Raw genomic sequence first — 21,101 nt, 5'->3', positions numbered from 1 at the left:
TGACTGCACAGCCAGATTGGTGAGACAGTGAAAAACGCAAATTCGTATACGAAAAACCAATGACCTCATTTGCACAGGTAAAATGTTATTAAAATGCTACCAGAATTTTATTGCATAAAATACATAAAAGTTGCATAAAAATTGGGACAAAGCAGTAACAAAGATGAAGGGAGATACAGCACCCGTGTTGAAAAAAAGATTAGAAGTGATATACATGCATATTTAAGCTCAAGACAATTTTTTCTCCAATATATACAAAAAGAACACATGCACTGACTGCGTAAAAGAAGGTTCCTGCGCCTGGAGAATGCAGCACAGTACAAAGCAGATGTCATGAGAACCAAAAACTAGAGCTTAGTATGTTTAAAAAGTACGAATACTTGCATACCTACAGGCATGTGACATGTCATGCCTTGAATGGATGAAATTAATAAATCTTACACAAATGAAGTTACCATCACTCTTATTGGCTTCCTCAGAGGACTCCTTGAAGTTGAACTAGAAAAATGTACATCTATGTTAAAAACAGAGGAGATAAGACCATACAGCGTTCTTCCTGAAATAAACAGCGACAATATTTCATGTATCAATTCTATGGACACTTCGCCAATTCGGTGTGCATTTATATTTGACAACCACCCAAACAGAGACGAGAAGGATGAATTAAGGTAGAAACACACATGAACGCTGACTCAACTAGAAGTTTATTCGTGAAGACAAAGATTTTAAACACATTGGCCAACTTCACAAAGAAAAAGCCATGGATGTGCAGCAGAAACGGCCCGGCACAACAAGGAAGGACCGAAAGACATGTCCTGTAGAACAAACATGTGCGTCAAAAAAAAAGAAACATGAAAACTGAAAGGTTTGTCCTGTAAGTGATATTAACGAGAAATACTGCAGCAACTCTTTCCCACTAAGGGTCACAGAAATCTTGCTTATGAATTTTTCTTCGTGATCAATAAATAATTATTCCATAAGTACTCTTGTGTTCTGGTCTTTGTGATGAAACAACCGTTCTTTCTGCTCTATACCTCAACACCAGAGGAGTTACAGAAGCAATATTTATTGATCACAAACGGAACAAATGCATAACCAAGTTATCTGTTACCTTAGTGGGGAACACATGCACTTCTCAAGAGTATTTCTCGTTGGGTAGTATCACTCATCGGACAAATATTTCGCTTTTTCCAAAGATTTGTCCGATAGTTCTCGTTTTTCACGCACGTTTATTCTACGACATGGCTTTTTCATATTTTGTTCTTGTCGCTTGTGGCTCTTTCTACGACGCATGCACGGCTCTTTACCTTCGTGAAGTTGACCAGCGTCTTTAATACCTCTGTCTTCAAAAATAAACTTGCGCTCGTGTGTGTTCCTACCTATTTCGTCGTCCGCCTCTGTTCGCGCTGCTGTTTCCAGTACGCACGTATCACTTGGTTAGGCTGGTAAGCATTCTCGCAAGCAAAAGGAAATACGTCCCAAGCCAGAGCAAATCGAAAGTAAGCCTTCACAGCGTCCATGCGGCAGCTAGTGCACCACAGAGCAGCACAAAAAATAGTTGAAAATCCCACTTGATGGAGAGTGGCAATAGAGATGCGAGCTTGCTAGTGAATCAGCCACATATCAACGGGTGTCTCTTGCACGACGCCAATCTGCTCTTGACGTAGAACACTTTAGCATCTGGGTATTTGCTGCATGCGTAACCTGCGAGAAGGGAATGCGGACAGAAAATGAGATTGCGCGGATTCAGAATCTGCCACACACTGCACATAACTACGCACAAAATAGAACTACACGCTATACTGGCAAGTAAAAATTTGCGACTCTTTACGAGTGCTGGCTAGAAAAGGAAGAAATGGGTTGCTACGGTAAATGTTAGCTAAGACACGCACAGCGATGTTTCACAGCGGGGAGAAATATTCCCGGCTCTCGCAGAACCAAAGATCACGCGACAGTGCATAGCCGATACCAAGCAGATATTGAATATTTGGGTAGAAGTCCAGCAGCAGGAATGACCTGAAGATACGCCGAGAGCGATGCGAGCGTGAGCGTGCCTGTACGAGTGAGAAGATGCACCGCTTCTTTGAAGCTAGCCGCTCCGGCGTGTCTCCGATCATACCACGCGATTTGTGTGCAGAACATCGTGTACACGCCCTTGCGCGTTTTGCGCCGTAGCGTCTGCGCAGTGAGCTAGCTTCATGCACGCGTCATTCTTCACAGCGCAAACGGTGCTCGAGGCGACAACGCGCCGAGTGGCGCTCCTTTCGCTTCTGCAAGCAACGCACATTCGAATCGGTCCAGCTCAAAGAGGTAGCAGGGAACGGTGGCATGTTTCGGTTATCGCCAATTAAAATTGCACAGTACGCCTTCAACGGAAACGCGCCGCGCTAGATAAAGAAGCTTACTGCGGTAGTTTTGGCGGTGATAGGCGATAAGGCGAGCCCGTCGGCGTCTGTGTTCTTTGGCGACGTCGTCACCACACCTCTGTTCATTTGCGCTGTGTATCCGTGTACAGTCACCGCGTGGAAGCTGCGACTTATCGGTTGGCCGTTCTCCGCAAATCCCGAAGGGGCGAAATATATTTTGCGGTGCGCCCCATCATTAGGCGCAACCTAAATCTAGGCGCGCTTAACTGCTACGGCACAAAAGGTAATCACACTAACCGTATGGTATACGATGAGCCACTACGGATTAAAAAAAAATAATCATGATGTCCTACGTGCGAAACCAACGATCTGATTATGAGGCAGGTCGTAGTTGGGGACTCCGTAATAATTTTGACTTTACGGCATTTTGACAAATGGCAATTTGGCAATTTTGACTTTAGGCTATTTTACGTGCCTACAATGCACAATGCACGAGCGTTTTTGCATTCCGCTCCTTTGGAATGCGGCCGCTGCAGGGATCATATCCACGACCTCGAGCCCCAAACTGCCACGGCGCCCGCCATAGTTACGAAATGCCTAAGCGTGACGTGCAACACCGCCTTCCGGTACGAGTGTGGTACAAAAGTAGCACAGCTGCACACCTGCTGCACAATTATTTGTCGCGGTTCTCCTAAGCTCGTAGTGTCTGCCTAAATACCTTGAAAGGCAGCGCGCCTCTCACGTATCGGAACGCGATAAGCGCTTAGACGGCATACGTGAGCCCCCATGAAAGATGACGTGGGAACTGTACAAAATTATCACTGCGCAGAGAAGCCGATCCTTATGTTCCAATTGTGTTCTCTCATACAAATTAAGGAAAGGTCATTAGACGGGAACAAATGAAGCAATGCAATTTTACGCACGTGCTGCGCCGCTGCCTCTTCGCCTACTATTGCTTCAAACGAAGTGACGGCGGCAGCGAGCGTTAGTATCGCACGCTTTAACTCCGGGGCATACGGTTTGCTTGAAGAAAGTGAACGGTGTGCTTCACTTCTCACGCTTGTCAATGTCAAAATAGAAAAAAGGCTACGTGCCCACGAAAACGAGATTGCTTACCTATCTGCAGAAGTTCGGCTGCGACTGTTTCGGGGTGCCTTCTCTCCAACAGGCATCGTGACCTCTGCCGCGCAGCTCATCAAAGCAGCCAGGCTCGCACATCAGTCGAAGACTAGTAGCTGGGTCAGCCAACGACTTCAACGGATAAACGTTCCACTTATCGTCGTTAAAGCATTTCACAAAAATGTGCGTCACGATGTCCGAAAAGAAAAAATATTTTCATCAAAAAGCACGAGGCGTGATTCACCACACAACGGCAACCAACTAATTGAGTCCGAAAGCCGTTCACAGCTTTACTATCGTATGGAGTTATAAAAACCTTTCAAACACAAAGTAACCGCACGGAAAAACCACTAATAATTGCTAATAATTTTTCATCCACTAACCTTCATAAAGTTTTAAGAAACAACAAATACTACGACCAAAATATGCGACTACGAAACTAGCGGTAACGATGTGTACTGTTGCAAAAGCGTGCTCAAAACGAAGCTACAACGGTTGCAACTACTCTAGTTGCGACCGCGTCTTCTGTGACCGCGTGCGCGCACACACACACACACCCGAACGCTGCCTTGACGTTCGTAGCGCGACCTAGAAATAAAGATTACTACTAATTTTATCGTTTTTACAAAAGTAACGCTACTAGAAGAGTTTATCTTTGCAGATGACGAGGTGACAAGTAAGGTATGATAAGAGTCCGTGACCTGTATTTCTTTCATTCCCCTTTGGTGTTCTTCTGAACATACGGGACCTTTCCTGCAGGCATGGGAGACGGGAGGACGACAGTTCGGCGAGGCTCAAGTACATCGCATGCTTCTTGCAAGGCGAGAGTCGGGAGCAGCCGCAGATACAGTAATTAGCTGCGATACTGTTGCGGCTGTTTCTGAATCAGAAGCTCTTTGAAGTCAAAATTATAGCGGCTGCGCGCTGCGATCTCAAAGCGTGTTCGTTGTTTTATCTAGTACCACGGCCGTTGGATAAAAAAAGCCATATTTACTTTCCGGACAGAGGGTGCGACGCAGGAAATTCTAAGATCTCTCACGTGTATGTTCGCAGCGTGTGCGCCGCTTGCATCCTACGCTTCCCACAGCGCGTCGGATGCTCGAAGGTAGCGTCGTCGCGTGTCGGCGTCTGTCTTATCGCCTGCCGCGCTGCCGCCGTGTCTACTTTTGGGGAACTCCACATGCGCGTAGTCACCGTGTTTGCGAGTGAACTTCGCATTCTTCTGCTCCCCGAAACGTGCTCATTTTGGATCGTACCAATTGCTATGTCATCTAGTGTATGTTAAAACGATGATGGCATTTGTACACCGGCGAAGAAATAAATCGTTATGAACTTGGGCGGTCATGAAGCTAGTCTAACGCTGCAGTTTTTACAGAGCGAAAACTGCTACGAGTGTGGGGCGGTACCGGAGACAGGCGCTTGAAAGCTCCAGCTGTAGCGACTGCACGAGGAAGTGGCACGCTGCGCACGCGCCAAGCATTTGAGAGCTTATTGACTTTCGAATGAGAGGAGTATGCGCGCGCTCGTGGCCTATTGGTTAGAGTACCGGGCTCGACGGCCAACGTTCGATTCCACCCCATCGGTCACACATTATTTTCTTTTTATGAAAACGAGGCGAAAGAAGAACCTACCTGTCGCATAGTGACAGGAATGAGGCCGGAACGCTTCGCATTAAATTTTTGGAATGTCTTCATATGCGAGTCCTAATTATTGTATACTATACTCAACTGCTACACAACAAAAAAACAACTACAAAAATCAACACAAATTGCCCAATAAATTGTTTATTGAGAACACTCAACGGTAATATTGTTGTGCAAGTGTTGAGCGAACTCAATTGCTTTTGAAAATTTGTTGAAGTCCGTTGTTTCAACAATTCCCCAACAATACATGAATGGTTAATCAACAGTCATTTTTGTACGGGTTCTTCGGTACCTGTGCTCGAAGTCTGGGAAGCATCAGCTGCCACATGTACTCAGTAGTGGCGTTGATGATCCGGTTCCATTCCCACCACAGTCGTCGACCACTGTGCGGATTCGCGGCAAGCAGAATAGTGGCCTTAAGGTACTCCCTGTGCAACCGTGCTTGTCCTTGCCACTCGGAGCGAAGAATCTTGCACACTCGATTCGCATGTCCAAGCGATGGTAGAACGAAGCCAAACATCGCCGCAACGTCCTTTGGGAGAACCTTGTTTCTGATACAGACGCCCAGCATTCGTCCTCGGCAAGAAGCGGCAACAATGAGAGCAGCGCGAACGAAGGTTCCCGAGTGAAACAAGGAAAGGAGCCCACTGAGCTAGAGATGAAGTCGCTGAGCACGTGCTGGTCCGTTGTTTTATTTGGCGCCTTCGTTGTAATCTCTATTAGCTGGTTCGCTGGTGGTCGTGGGCTATGGTGTCTCTGAAAGAGGTAATAGAATGAGCGGCAGAAACCGGTGCTCGTGAAAAATGAAATTAAAGGAAAATTTTGAAATGGAAATAAATAAATGAATAAATAGATAGAAGAAAAAAGAAAACAAGAAAGGAAAGTGCACAGCACTCTATTCTCAATTTGACACCCTCGCCGCTAACACACCTTCGCTCGTTGCCGCACCCACCCACCTTACGCGCTCTCCCCTATAGAAGAAACCCACCTATATATACCGTGGCAAGGAAAGCATGTCACCTTGAAGAAAAGTCCACACGTCCAAACGTTGGCTCCTGCTTTCACGTTGTTCTAATTTTTCTCATCGTGTAAAGTGCAAGGGCAATAACACCGTCGCCACGCGCCGTTGCTGCATGTGCCAGTGAAAATGCGCGAGGCTGAGCCGACGATCGCGATTCAATCTCGCGTGCGCAAGGGCTGAATGCGGGGAGGAAGCGCGCCATCTTCCGTCGCCTGCAAAGAACCGGAGGGACGGGAGGTAAGGGGCGCGTTGTACTTCGGCTGCAACTGCGTATGGGGCAGCCACACGCGTTCGCGCGGCATTCATTTGTCCTGGAAGCGATCAGCTTTGGGGGCACAGTCTAAGTGGACCGATGGCTCCTAGCTTTGCCTGCGCTGTAGTCTCACCGCTCACGTTGCGTTGAAGAGATAGAAAGCACGAAGTTCATTTCGTTCGCTGCTGCTGCCGCACTTCCTCACACTAGCGTTTTGACACCGAGTGCAAGGTCGATCCGAATAGGTCGCGAAGCTTCGGGCGAAAAGCGGTTCAGAATAAATTGTCACCGACATCAGCAAAGATGGTTATGGGAGCAGCGTTTTAAGTGCGACTATGTTTGGAGGAAACATATATTGGTGAAGAACAGAATGTTTTTTTTTTTAATTAAAGCGAAACAGGTAAATTTAATCAACGATAATAAAATTCCTAATCAACTTTATGCATCCTCGACGAGTAAAGAAAAGACAACTCTATTTTATTTCATCATTAAAAATAAATACGTTTTTTCAGCGCCCATCGTTGATGCCGCTATCGCTTGCAAAGTAATGTAGCTCGCGAAGTGTGCAGATGGCGCGCTCGTAAAGTTCACCTCTTACAATACGCTCCTTTCGCACGTTGTGCTGTTCTGCTTGTCGACATTTGTCTGAATTTTTTGACGTGGGTAGCTCCATCGTATCTCTACCTATTCAGTCAGAAATAGTGAGTTACGACAGGCAGATAATTGCTTAATTTGGTTGTTTTCATGCGACTGCGCAGGCCAACGGGCTTGGCATCCGACGATAGAACCATCACTCTACACCTAAAGCTTTCGACGACCTCCGAAGAAAGTGTGTTGTGTTCAGGGGGTGCGATTTCGACATCAGTACGACTGACCTTTTCTTTCATCCCTTTTCGCAATGAAAGCTCGAAATGCCCATCAAGTCGAAGGGCGGGGCATGTGAATATAGAGCTCTAATGGCAGGCCAACAAAACAAATTTCGCACCGTTGAGAACAAAATGACGTCTCTTCTGCTTTTAACGAATTTGGCGTCACAGTGTTTTTTTTCTTCCGTCGGTAGTGTTCCCTCCTCACACATTTGACGCTAAGCCCCATGAACGGCCGATGAATTGTCATGTTTTGAACGTATGGGCTTCTACTTCGTTACCAGGTATATTTGCCTTGGCGAGTGTCCGCGGTCACAGGCTTTCCTGTGGCTGTGGTGACGCCCCACTCGAGCAGTCCATTCCATGTGTCCACCTCGATTCCCTGCAAGACCACGGGGCCAACACCCCCACGGCGAGGCGGGGTAAAGTGGATTTCCGCGAAGCGGGGACAACGTATTCATGGGCGGTTTCTACAGGTGCAAACAAGTTTTGTGTATTTTTGTGCCATTTTATTGTGCTTGAAAAAAAAGCAAGCTGTGATAACACGCAGCCGTGGTGGACACCCTGGACGAGAGCGTGGGCAGCGTGGTCGAAGCCTTGCACGCCAAGGGCATGCTGGCCAACGCCATCCTCGTCTACACGAGCGACAATGGCGCGATCTACGAGGGATACATGAGCAACCGGGGCTCCAACTGGCCCCTGCGCGGCTCCAAGTTCACCACGTGGGAAGGAGGCGTCCACCTGCCGGCGTTCGTGTGGTCTCCGCTGCTTCGTCGCACACGGCGCGTCTCCTGGGAGCTGATGCACGCCGTAGACTGGGCGCCCACCCTGTACCACGCCGCCGGTGAGTTCACCGAATAAGCAGGCCGGGTGCTTTGGATAAGGTCAATTTTAGCATCTGTTCATTCATTCATTCATTCATTCATTCATTCATTCATTCATTCATTCATTCATTCATTCACTCATGTTTATTCGGGCAACGTTTCAAATATTTATAACACCCAACTATAACTAACTAAAACGCAAGTGAACAGCGGTTGACATCTAAGAAAGATGATGTCTTCCGGGCCGCATTAGTCTAAAACCATGTGGTTTCATATTTATCAATTCGGGCTGGATGGGAGGGTCCTTTAGAAGACCCTGTCTTTGGTCGAGGTCTACCGCTGCTGGATCATGTCAACTTCACCTACGCCACCCTATCCTGCTTTAGTACAATTTGCTCCTGCTTCGCTTTACTTTTCTTGACTTCACTTTCATTCATTTTAGACGGCGCTACCATCAGAATCAAGCTACATATTGTGTCGAAGGACGCCATGCTCCAGGTACCTGTGTTAGGCGTGCGCCACTTCTAACACTAAAAAATTTAACACCCTTAAAAGTGCAAATGACTTGTCTCATGGGTGACACCCTTTTTGGGTCTATTGCTACACCCCAAGAAAAGGGGCATAAAGTAACACCCCACAAAGGAAAGGATGTATAAATGACGACACCTTGCCTATGGGTGTGAAATCAAACGCACCCTTTAAGACATGGGTGCAAAACAAACACCCTTCCTATACGGGTGTAACACAGGCACCACCCTTTCAATATGGGTGTAGCATGGACAACACCCTTTCAAAAGGGTGTTATCCCTGGAAGTATTTTAGCGTTCACTACATCCATGTAGTTAATGAGAGACTAGCTGTTGTGAATGCTGCCTAGCCTTAGCTGTGGTACTATCTCGTTCAAGATGAGCCAGAATGTGTAAGCTTATGTGGTAGTATATATAATGTGCGACTCTTTCAGGCAAAAAATTTACGTTTCACAAGCGCAGCAATGCACACACCCCATGCTTTTCGTAATCTTCCTCTGCCGTGATAGTACACTCCCGGCAAGATGCAGAGTGCAATAACAAAGCGTGCTGCTAAGGACACAGGATGTCCCGCTCCTTGGCGCACCAGTACTTATCACTGCATGGAAGAAGCACACAACCATAAGCATGATGTTACATGCATTTCTGAAATTAAAACCTCCACTTTTTTGTTCAATAATTATTGCAGCAACTGATCCTGAGCTGTGGTGGCTTTCCCTCCTGATCGAACAATTATTGCTCGATCATGAGGGAAAGCCACCACAACTCGTTTTAGCTCATACTGAATCCAATAGAGCACAAGCAATGCATGGATTGGCGACGGGAACCAGTGCAGTACTACAGCAGCTACATTTACCTGTAAAGCAGACCGTTTCTTGCAGTTTTAAGTACAGCTCTTATACCTCTATTCACCAAAGTTGTCATTTATCTCCACGAGATGCTTCTACTAGTACCTTCACATATATAATGACTTAAAGGTAGCACTGATAACCAAAGAACAAAGTGCAACGCAGCGCTTCTACTTAGAATAATGTTTCAGCATGTACAAACAAAACTGCATGTGTAGCTGTGCATGTTGTTTAATATATAAGAGTGCACTTTTTCCTCAAATTTCTGTATGCTCGATTTACTGCCAGTAACCTGCTTTTACCAAACAACTTAGTTTATTTTTCACCCTGTAGTTGCACTGAGTATGCCGCAGGGGTTGTAATTTAAACTATCAGAATAACAATCAGCTAGTCTAAGGTTACCTAACTGAACAGAATATTGTAAAAGTTGCGATGAAATGTCAGAAGAAAAGGATTTATTAGTTCATTAAAGCGAGATGGTTACATAATAAGCTTTGCACGTTTTAAAAGTAAAAAGAAAGATAAGGAGTAAAACCATACCAATACAAAGACATAAGCACCGAATAATGGCACAGGCTTGTTCAATTAAATTTTAAGCAGAAAAGTTTTCTTAAATAACCTCACTACAAACTATCGCATGTCTTCATTCGAAAAGCACTGCATCTTATCATAAAGTACGAAAATAACCAACCACATAAGAAAGAACACGGCTGAGTGTGTCTATGTGAACAAAACATAGCCAGTAATAACTAGTGAGCACTGCACAAAAGTTTAACATGAAAACTAGTAACATTAAAGAAATACACTTCTCTCAGCTGAAGTAAAGCAAAATATTGCAAATATCACGAAAACAGCATATAAACTGGGCAGGACAGAGCATGACTGTTAGTTGTAGTTGCAATATACACTACATCTAGACGTAAAAAGCCTAAACTAAAGTGCCGGAAATGGTCATGTCTCTGCAAGAGAGACCACTGAGGAGCAAAAAGTATATCTTTTATAATTCCATCTCATATATTACTGGATCTAATTAAACTTTAGACACATGACCCCTTGTGTGTAACAAATGCCCTGTTCTCATTACCTATGCATGATTACCAGCCTCGGTGAAAGAATGACTTCCACTAATGTTTTGAAGAAACACAGGTAAAAATGCTGCTTGTTCTCAACTTTCTGTTGTGACAGCGCACTTCTGTGCAGTTGTGAACGCAGTTGCCTCATCATCATCAGCCTGGTTACGCCCACTGCAGGGCAAAAGCCTTTCCCATACTTCTCCAACAACCCCGGTCATGTACTAATTGTGGCCATGTCGTCCCTGCAAACTTCTTAATCTCATCTGGAAAATATGCAGGCATTCTGTAGTTTTGTCCAACAATGCAAAAGGATTCTTAATAACTAAAGAAATAAATGGAAAGGTATCATGAAGTATATTTCGTGAATGTAATGCAGAATCAGTCGACTTCTGTTACTATTTAATCTCCACTCGATTCACATACACTTTCTCAACTAGTTCAGGAGGTGCTGCATTTCACCACTCGTTCCACCATTGCAACATGGCAGCAACTGCACGTTGTCACTCGTTTTAGGTAGTGCAGGCTTTATACTGGGCGAGTTCACAGCATTCTCTGCTCTTGGCCGAAAGGTAGTGCATGTTTACGGAGCAGGTAGGGTGCCGCTTCTGCACGAGCGAGGAACAGAAATCATAGAGTTTCATACAATAATTACTAGAGGGAACTCTGGCGCTAGTGTCTACAGGAGCTGAAACAAGAACGGTTGTACCAGCATGGGAATTATGGGAAGTACATGCGTTTGCCTAAACTTCGTCTCTTTGGCTTGAAACGGCTTTGTGACTTTGTAAACTAGCGATTTTCAACAATATACTGCGTAATAAATAATTAGATAAACATAATTATTATCATCCGACGACAGGATTTGAACACAGGAGCTCTAGAACGGAAACCTGATATTGAAACCATTAAGCCAAGGACGCATGTAACGACAAGCGAGTGCAACGCTCTTATGAATTCGTCGCGGGCATACCAGTGCCTTGAGACGCTTGGTGCGTTTCGGTTTGGCCACCTGGACAAGCTCAATCGTTGCAATTAATAGGAATTGTGCGTGTTGGTGGCGTCATCACCACTTCGAAGAGTATAGACTGCGCTGAAATTTACGACAAGATTTATATAGCGTATAATACACAAAGCCACAAGAACGTCTGAATTCACAAGCGCGAAGGTCACACAAATCCATGTACTTCCCATCATTCCCATGGTGGTACAACGACTGCAGTGCCAGAGTTCCCTGTAGTAATTACTGTAAGAAACTCTATGGCAGAAATAACCGAAGTCTCTGGCATTTCGTTCTGGTGTAATATACTAACTTTTGCTCTCCCATAAATCTTACTGGTCATTAATTCCAAGTTTTAGTGCACTCACATGTCTGGTAGACAACTGTGGTATTTTGCATAAACATTGCAAAGCCAACTGTGATGAAAGTTCGCTCTGGTAAATTGGTTATGATGGAGTAGCATAGACTACTGAAGCAATCTCAGCAATCTCTGGAAGGCTAGTGAAGTAATTTCTTATTAGCAGCCTTGAAACAGCATTCGAGCATATGACGCATGCACCTGAGATATGCAGATAATTCCTTGACTCAGCAAGAAGCGATGCTTCATGTTCCACGAGGCTACTTCAATCAAAGCAGTATTGGTGCGCTCTCAAAACAATGCCAATGCAGACGATCCAAATATTTTTCAGGTACAACAGTTTTGCATGAAATCATGTTAGATTAGTTTTTTTAAATATATGATCAGACCATGTTAGAAACGCTTCTTAATATCCTCCTATTTATTAGACCAGTCATATCTCTGTACACAAAGGCAACTAATTAGGTCCCATGCTATATCATCACCTTAACAAAAACTTAACTTATGTAATACACATGCTGTGATAAGATTTCTTTGAGGCCACATTGGAGATACTGTACAAGGAGAATTCATTATTTTTAAAATGAAGCTCCTGTTCTTCCAAACGAGAAGAAAGGGAACTGAGAGTCAGCATTTTTTTAAATCACAGCCGGAAAATGCCAGGGAAGGCACGTGGAAACTTATTTGTAATTTTCTATTGAAATGTAGAAATGATAAAGGGAAATGAAAATGGTAAAAAAAACCAGCCAAGGCTGGAGAACGAACCTACCACCTTTGCATTAGGCATGCGATGCACTAACCACTGTGCTACCAAGGCAGCATTCAACCGTCCACAATGGCCCCTCAGATTGTCGCCGCTCGAACGCGGCTGTAGTGCCACAGTGGTTAGTACATCACATGCGCAATGTGAACGTTATGGGTTCGTACCTTATCCACAGGTGGATGTCTTTTCATCCACTTTCATTTCCCTTGAATTTGTCATTTCTGTACTTCATATAAAGAAACAGAAAACATGTTCCTGTATGCTTTCCTTGGCCTCATTATCTGCTGGCTTCATCCAGTTGTGTTACTTCCAACACATACATATTCTCATCTGGTAAGTAAACAGCTTTTGCATGATGCTGGAATGCAGTATAAAACATTATTGCAGGGCCGTGTTACGTAGAAAACCTTACATTGCCCAAGCAAGGTGTATTAATGTCAATCAGAAATAAAAACAATTCCCATTCCAAACAGCACTGCTGTGTACTGCTGTGTGCAACAGGGTTTAAAGAAAACAACTTGTTCAGAAATAAAGCCATCCAACAACGAGGAAATACAAAAACTAGATGAAAATTTGTGCAGTTGCATGTTGAGAATTTAGCACAGCAACAAATGAAGGAGGTGCGAGGATGGTTTAGTTTGGAAACATCAGGCAATATACTTGAAAGATGCATATGAGCTTACATGCAAAGAAAAAAAAGTAGCAGCTAAACTACGAACAGGCCTAGAACACACTGATACAACTTGTCGAGCATGTAAATCTCATCGTGCCCTTAAAGGGAAGCTGAAAGGTTTTCCAGAAAAAATGAGTGAACATGTGTACCTTATGGTTTTCAACCCTCCGAATTCGAATATCGTATCGAAATTGAGTGAAAGAAAGCGCAAATATATTTTATTTCGACGAAAAGTGCAGCAGCGGACACGCCCAGCTCGCGCGTCTCGTTTCCGCCTGTGATTGGTCGGGCGACTCGTGACGTCAACTTTAGCGACCGACCGCTGCCGCTCCACATGAAGCGCGGTGCCGGGTAGTTTGGTGCTGTAGTGGAAAATTAAGAGGTAATGGAAAATTTAGAGAGACTGCGTTTTTCTGAAGAGTTCGGCGTTGCTCCCTACATGTACGAGCCGATTGCAGAGAGCCGGCCTCTCGAAGAAGCAAACGATGCTGGTGCGAGCAGGGCTTTCGACGAGAACGAAAGCGAAGTCTTGGGATCTCCTCGTGTTGGAAATGCTCTTTGGTGAGTATGTTTTTTGCAAAGCGATCTAGTGATCATCTCGCCGATCTTTCGCCGATCTAGTGAGCTCGTTTCCGGTCAAACAATTGCAGTGTTGTGTTCCTGCATGCCTCCTCGTGGAACGTAAGCGGGGATGCGATCGTCGGCATTTGTGCGCTGTCCAAAGCTGTCGGCAATCTACAAAGACGGTTTAAACGCGTGAAAAGCTTCCCGGTTCGTGCAGTACGTGTAGTGACCTTCATCTGTGCGCCATCCGCACACTACTCGTAACCGAAGTCGTAAAGGCGGCGAATTCCGTCGGCTACGTGAGACGGTCGGTTTCTCGCTGTGCGCGAGAGAAGGGGGGAGCGTAGCGTCCTGGCGTGCGCCGGCTTTCCAGCATATGCAAACTCTACATTTGCACTGCGTTATGGTAGCTGCATGCAGGCTGTTTTACAACACACGTGCAAATAGAAAATTCGCGGCGCTTTGCGACGAAACCTGCGTCAAGGGCGGGAGATAAACATGCACCTTCCGTTCAGCGTGCTAACACGAAGGAGCTCGCAGTAAATCAAAATCCAGGTTTTTGCGAGTTCGTGTATTCATAAGGCCTTCCAACACCAGTTATCATCAGTCAGTCCGCACTCGTGCCGTCTTTGTTTTCGTTGCTCCGATCTTTTCGCGCTGCGGTTAGAAAGCCTGCTAGTGGCAAGTAGTCCTCTCTCATTCTGTGGCCATATAGCAAGTGCGCAGGCCGAATTGCAGGGCTGGCCGTATACGTGCTGCGTGCTTGATAATGTATCAAGCTAAAGTGCACTTGGTAATTTGATACTAGTTCTTTGCATGTGTTCATGAGTGCAAATGCTTCTTTGGTAGTCTTTGATGCCATTTTAAACACACTTCACTTTTAATAGGTGTTCGTGCCATCACTGTATCCCAATGAACAATGATGATCACTGTATGATCACTGTATCCCAATGAGGACTGCTGCTGCTGTCAAGAAATTAACGAAATTACTCAAAAGCAGAAGCATGCACAATGCATCACAAGGTCAGGAAAATTTAAAGACGTTTGTCTGAACAGGACTGTGCTTGAAGTGGCACTTGTGCAGCAAGGTACTACATTATCAGGAAAAGACCCCACAAACAGGTGAGATTTGATATAGATCAGATATGTGCTGTAATATAATTTACTTTCACTTCCACAGACAGTTGAGATATGCTGCATATCGGCAATTTGCATGGCTGATATGGAGAAGAATGGGCAAACACAAGAGACGCATTCTGCCAAGTTGTGTACTGTGTGCTATCCGGAAGAAATATCCATCTCATAATGGAGTGTACACGGGGTTCAAACATTTTTCAAGCTGCGTCGAAGTGAGTATTTAAACATGTGTTAGTAAAAGAACTGAATTACTGCATGCACCGATCTTGACATTATGAACCAATATGAATTGCATCACTTACCAATTGACTTTACAACTTTCATGCATGTAGTAAATGTTTCTGGCACAATGAAAAGTGAAGTTGGAAGCACATATATATTTTATTCAGTGTCATTTTATCTGGTTGCCACACATGTAAAATAGAAAAACAGCCAACCCTAGCATACACAAACACATATTTATAAAGTTATTTACATGGATGTCGTGAAGCTGTCACAAAGGTAGTTTGTCATGCACTGTGTCATGAGTCTACAATGGCTTGTGTTGGGAGCAAACCAGCTTTTCATATTGTTGGCATTCTCATTACATTTTGCTACAAGACCATAATATCTAACTGCTTGTTGAATCTTGTTCTCCGCCTGTTTACAAGCTCTTCCTTTGATGCTTTAGGAAAGCGGCTGCTGAGAGGTGGCGGAATCTTCGCATTTGTGGTCCTTCTCGTCCGTAACACTGTCACAGCGTCCAGCATAACCACTTCCAGTAGTCTCTTCACATAGCCTGCATTAGGATTTCACAACACAATGTATGTGTGAAGAAATAAAGCGCAATATCATCAGCTTACCATGTGTGGGTTGCTCCTTTACAAAACAGGCAACCGCATTGCCTCCTGTGGCTTTCGGGTATTTCACAATCCACCTAGAAGTGCCATCCTGTGTACATGCCTGCCTTCTCTCACTGTTCTCATTGTAGTGCATGGCTGCTAACCGAGTCCTGGAACAGTTACATTTCATCATTTTGTCACTTCAGGCTATTGAATCGTGAAACAATTTGATGCATCCAAGAGATGCAGGAGACAAAATACAAAGTAGAAACAGTGAATGTTAATTAAACAAACTATAGCCAGGCAAAGCAATCTGTGGACCACGGCTTGGACTCCAAAAGCAGCCAAGCAATGACAAATCTGCTATTAACGAATGCTTGATCACTGTAATGAACCATTGTGGCCTCGGTATAGTTTATATACTACATTTTTTATTTCATATGGTGTTCATATATTTATCTGGTATAAGCAGTTTCTTCACTGAAACACACGGCTCGCTTGATTTCAGTATCTCATCGACTCAACTGCAAAGCTGAAATATTTAGTTACCTTGCCACCATTCCTTCAAAGGAGTACTGGCACAACTTGGGCGCAAAATGCAGCAGCACGCTATGGAAAGCTTCTAAACCATAGGTCTGGAACTTCGTTGCTAGTTGCGGCAAATCTCTCAGGAGGGCCTTGGAAGTCGCTACTTCCTTCAGCTTCTGGAAAGCCTTCGACTCTGAATGAAAAGTGTAGAAGCACCAGTGCCAAGTGTATATACCAGCCATATGTGTGGATAAGCAAACTGGCTGCTGCACGTGTTATTCCACTGAGGTAGTAACATTACATATTACAGCACCAAGCTAATATATTTCTTGCATCATAATACATGCCATTATTCCGACTGTGACAACAGAGGTGGCACTTTTTCAGCTGGCAACTTCCAAAATCAGAAAACAAAACTTGTGCATGCGATTAGGGCTACAGCGGCATCTATAGCAAGAAAGAATGGAAAGAAAGAAATACGGATTCAACAGCAAAAATCTACACAATATTTCTGAAGTGGTCAGACATGATGTACTCGCATGACACTGCTTGGTACAGCTGATATGTTCTTCATTGATGTATGTTATATTTCCATCAAAAGGCAGCTTACCTGTGCTAAGCCAATTCCGCGGTTCAATGTCTCCATGGAGACAGGATAAAAACAGTGCATCCTCATGGCTGTGAATGTCTCTGACATGATTTAGCAGTGATTTCCACTTCGGAACAATGAGCTCCTTGTGGCCCTCACTTGAGGCAGCCGACCAATAGAGGTGGTTGCCAACAGCTTGCGTCCACTCCTTGAGCTCTTTGGAGTCATTTCTCTTAGCCACAGCAAGCAACTTTTTGTGAACACCTGAAATTAAAAAAATATATGCATGCCTTTCTTGCAAGAATGCATAATGCAAGTAAAAATATTCTGGTCCAGTCAAGTACAGACTACATCATACCTTTAACGACATGCCAGCCATCGAATTCATGCGTGATGTCGGACCTCTCCTTCCGAAGAAAACACTTTATCTGGGCATGCCGGTCGGTAACAATAGACGTTACATCAATGCGGTGATCCTGGAGGAAGCTAAGGCTACGTTTCAGGCCTTCCAGCTCCATATAGCAGCTTCCGCCTACTTCATTAGACTGCAAAACGTGACAATTCAGTATGTTTTACACATAACAATGATCTGTCCTCTATAAACAGAATGAAAGTGAAGTGATTATTTGCTGCATAGACTTATCTTCTAGCACTGCTTGTTACAGATATAGCATGCTATAAAACACAGTTTAAACAAACCTGCACAAGTTCAAAATGCAGTATTTTGTTGCGCTGAAGATCCAGAAAGGAGTATGTTCCGAACTTTGCGCTAAATTCAGGCGAATCGGCTCGCCCATCGCCTGCAAGTCTCACTTTTTGCTCCCCTATATCCGCAAGCAACAGTTGCTGTTCGTTTTTCCACACCTAAAGAAAATTCCAACAAAAGTAAGCACATGTCAATTGCTTTAAATATCTTTTAAGAAATATGCTTACCTTCCCAATGGCAGGCCAGAGGTGAGAACGCTGAATGTTGAAAAATGTCCTCTCTCCGAATACTTGTACCCCAACTAGCGAAAGCATCCGGAGGGTAGCAGTTGGGTTGCACCCAGAAAATAGTATGGCTGCAGAAAGCCGCAGGTTGAGCACAGGCAACTGCTGAATGCAATTTTGATTTTGCCAAGAAATCGTGTGGCCCGACTTGCAGACTGTAGTCATCTGAAAAAGAGTTCCTTGGTACTGGACATGACATGTGCAAGGTGCAAAGCACTTGCGGCAGAAATTGAAAAGCATCCTAAGCTGTTTCTCCTGGACTAAAATAATTCTTTCATTATCAGGAGCGTCACTGCAGTCCTCACTGCAATTGCTTTCATCGGAATCAATATTCCTGGAAAAAACAACAATCTTTCAGCTAAGGTGCGTAGCACAGACCAAGGGAGCTTGCAAAATAACTGCGTCTGCTGTGCGCACTGACCCAGTGCGATCGTAACAAGCCAAATTGAGAAAGCATTGCAATTTTTTACGCCATTGACATAACGTACCCCTCTTTCCAGTCACTCAAGGGGCAGTAGTCGTCATCACGGCTGAATGAGTCGCCATTGTCACTGAGTTCCTCGCTATCACTGTCCTCGGAGCTTGCTTCACACACTGTAGTGCCCAACTGTACCTGGGTGGCCGCACTAACCATCGAGGCACCAACCTGAACACCTGGTAAAACATTGAAGTACATGAACAGTAGTTATCAGGACTGAATGAGGTTAATTTCATTCAACTAATACTATGTCCACCGACTCAGCTTTAGTGAAGCTAAAACATTTGTAGTATTACAGAAATACGATTCCCTTATTACAGCCCATAAGTTATTCCACGTACTGAAAGAAAGCATGCAGCTGGGACACTGAAAAAGGCATGCCAAGTTTAATAGAGCATATATATACATACCTATAGAAACACTACAAGACTTTGTCTGTGCTTCCTTTGATTTGCCTTTTTTTTTCATGTTCACTTGTGATGCCTTAGAGCAGTTTTCAGGACGCATAATGACTTGAAAGCACTTGTCGTCACCTTTATGGGAGATCAGTGCTGGTTCTTGGGCACCGTCTGCAAGTGGCAAGTTTCTTGTAGCGCAGTCATGATCTGTGATGTCAACTGCCATGAATTCTTGATCTTCACTGTCATCTGGTGTGCAGTCACCTGGTGTGCAGTCACCTGGTGCGCAGTCACCTGGTGCGCAGTCACCTGGTGCGCAGTCACTTGGTGCGCAGTCTTCAGTGCAAGCCGTGTTTCCCAGCAGTTCATTGAGAACCTTAATATGTAAAAAAAGAAAACCATATGATGCTCTTGCTGCAAACAGGACAAAGTAAAGTGCACTTCAGTACGAGTAAAATCTTTCCGCGTCTTGCAAAAATAATTTCAACGCTCGCTTTACGGAACAGAATAATTTTACAGCTGCGTTGCAAATCACACGTAATCTCTAGGCGAAGAGGCACCATCTATATATGCGTTAGCTTCTCCATACTTGTATTCATTTAGGCAGCTAGAATAGGCTTTAATGGTTGCCATATAGCTAAAGAGTCTGCTCCCAGACCTCCGTGACACCTCTCTTGAAGGTTATGAAACATTGGAAGGAAAGAGGCTACGTAGACTACCCTACTCCTCCGTGTTCATAAAGGAAGTGTCTCTTGCATTGTGGTTTTCCTCATCTTTATTTTGAAATGTGCCACTCGATGCTACAAGTTTTTTTATGTTTTATTTGCCGGGAGCCGGAAGCCTTCTCGAGGCAAACGCTTTCTCGGCGCTCCGAGGACGAAGAAAAAGGTGCCGCGCCAATTTTCTAACATATTTTGGCCACAGAGGACTACACATGAATCCTACAATGCTTGAACTTAAATAGGACCAAGCGACGCATCTACGTATCACGTCTTCACACGTACGAGCTTTCCGAGAATTACGTGCGGCGCGCAGTCTCCGGTTGCGAATTTCGCATAGCGTAGCCGCAGTCTCGATATGTGATATGATGGGAGAGCTGCGCACGAGCCTAACCTTGAAACGCTTTCTTTAGTACGGTGCCGTTTGCTACCGTCCTCGTACAAGCGCCGTTCAATTCAGGCGTAACGCCTCACTGTTACCAAAAACCGGTACACCAGCTCAAACTCCATTTATCTGAAAAAGCATTGTAGCAATCACTAGCTTACACGTATTAAACTACACTGAACAATGGTTCGCGCAGTCAGGTTCTTACCTCAAGCTTCCTTCTTTTCGCGAAAGCTGGCCTTGACAGCGGTGACGAGCTCCTTGTGTACGCGAACACTGACGGCACTGCGCCGGGCCTTAGACGAGCCGACTTGACTGGCAAACCCAACGCACGTTTTAATGACAAATTCTCGTGATAATCGTCGTCACGGAAGTGGTTGGAGCACAGCAGTGTGGTTCTTGAGGGCTTGAAATTCTTTCGCTTCACAGCAGCCTCCCACTTCCTTAAAAGCTTCTTGTCTTGTGGGAAGCAATGGAAGACAACATCGTCGCGGCCGCTGGTGTTCGTGCAACCGTAGGCTGCACAGAAAGACGGCATGATCGGCCCACCACATCAGTTTATGCTGCGCACGTTGATTACCACTCTACATACACACAGACGCATCAACAAAGAAATGCAGGGTCGATCGAAGCAGATTACGACGGCACGCACGCAGAAACAAGCACGGTCCGGAACGGTCGCGCAGGCTGCGAAGGAACAAAACACTAATGTTGACGTCACAACACCGCGGTTTCCGGTCTCCGCTCGCATCGTCAGCGTCAGCAGCAGCGCGCGGTATTCGACGGGGGGCGGAGCTACAGCGCAATTTCAACCGACGATTACGTCGCTCCTAATTAAAAAAAAACCCCAAATTTTACCTACATGGTTTATAACGTTCCCGCATCCGTATATGAGCGTCTTATTGAATTCGACAGACTCTTCAGCTTCCCTTTAAGTCAAAGAAGCATGGCTCTTTCTCATGATTCGCTACACATAGCTGGCTCACACAACTTAACCGCTTCTATATATGCCTTGTAAGTGCAAGGTGGTCTGTGTGACTTGTGCAAGCTTAAAATATGTACAAGTGCCACGTAATTGGACAGAACCAAGGTAATGTCGTTTGCCATCGTTTCGAGCAAGTGAAACCAATTCTTTCATTTTGCCTAATTAGGTAACTAGTTATT

At 44.8% G+C, this 21,101-nt stretch overlaps 2 protein-coding genes across 2 annotated transcripts in view; one reads left to right on the top strand and one right to left on the bottom strand.

Moving 5' to 3' along the window:
* The window catches only part of LOC126517910 (arylsulfatase B-like), a 307,571-nt gene that overhangs the window by 236,064 nt on the left and 50,406 nt on the right, over window positions 1–21,101 (top strand). The window contains exon 8 of the mRNA XM_050167739.3: window positions 7,819–8,112. Within this exon, the coding sequence (XP_050023696.2) occupies window positions 7,819–8,112 (294 nt within the window). The remainder of the gene's footprint in view (window positions 1–7,818; window positions 8,113–21,101) is intronic.
* On the bottom strand, window positions 15,392–20,594 carry LOC126517912 (uncharacterized). Its single transcript, XM_055064439.2, has 10 exons — window positions 20,146–20,594; window positions 18,846–19,209; window positions 18,446–18,611; window positions 17,901–18,122; window positions 17,667–17,831; window positions 17,326–17,512; window positions 16,989–17,231; window positions 16,400–16,571; window positions 15,872–16,020; window positions 15,392–15,807 (listed from the first exon to the last, which is right to left on the bottom strand). The coding sequence occupies exons 4-10, from the start codon at window positions 18,120–18,122 to the stop codon at window positions 15,623–15,625; spliced, it is 1,323 nt and encodes a 440-aa protein (XP_054920414.1). The 5' UTR covers window positions 18,446–18,611; window positions 18,846–19,209; window positions 20,146–20,594; the 3' UTR covers window positions 15,392–15,622.

The sequence above is a fragment of the Dermacentor andersoni genome, chromosome 11, assembly GCF_023375885.2.
Source record: "Dermacentor andersoni chromosome 11, qqDerAnde1_hic_scaffold, whole genome shotgun sequence".
Taxonomy (NCBI): domain Eukaryota; kingdom Metazoa; phylum Arthropoda; class Arachnida; order Ixodida; family Ixodidae; genus Dermacentor; species Dermacentor andersoni.
Note: the sequence above shows the minus strand (reverse complement) of the source record. Positions and strands in the feature narration are given on the sequence as shown.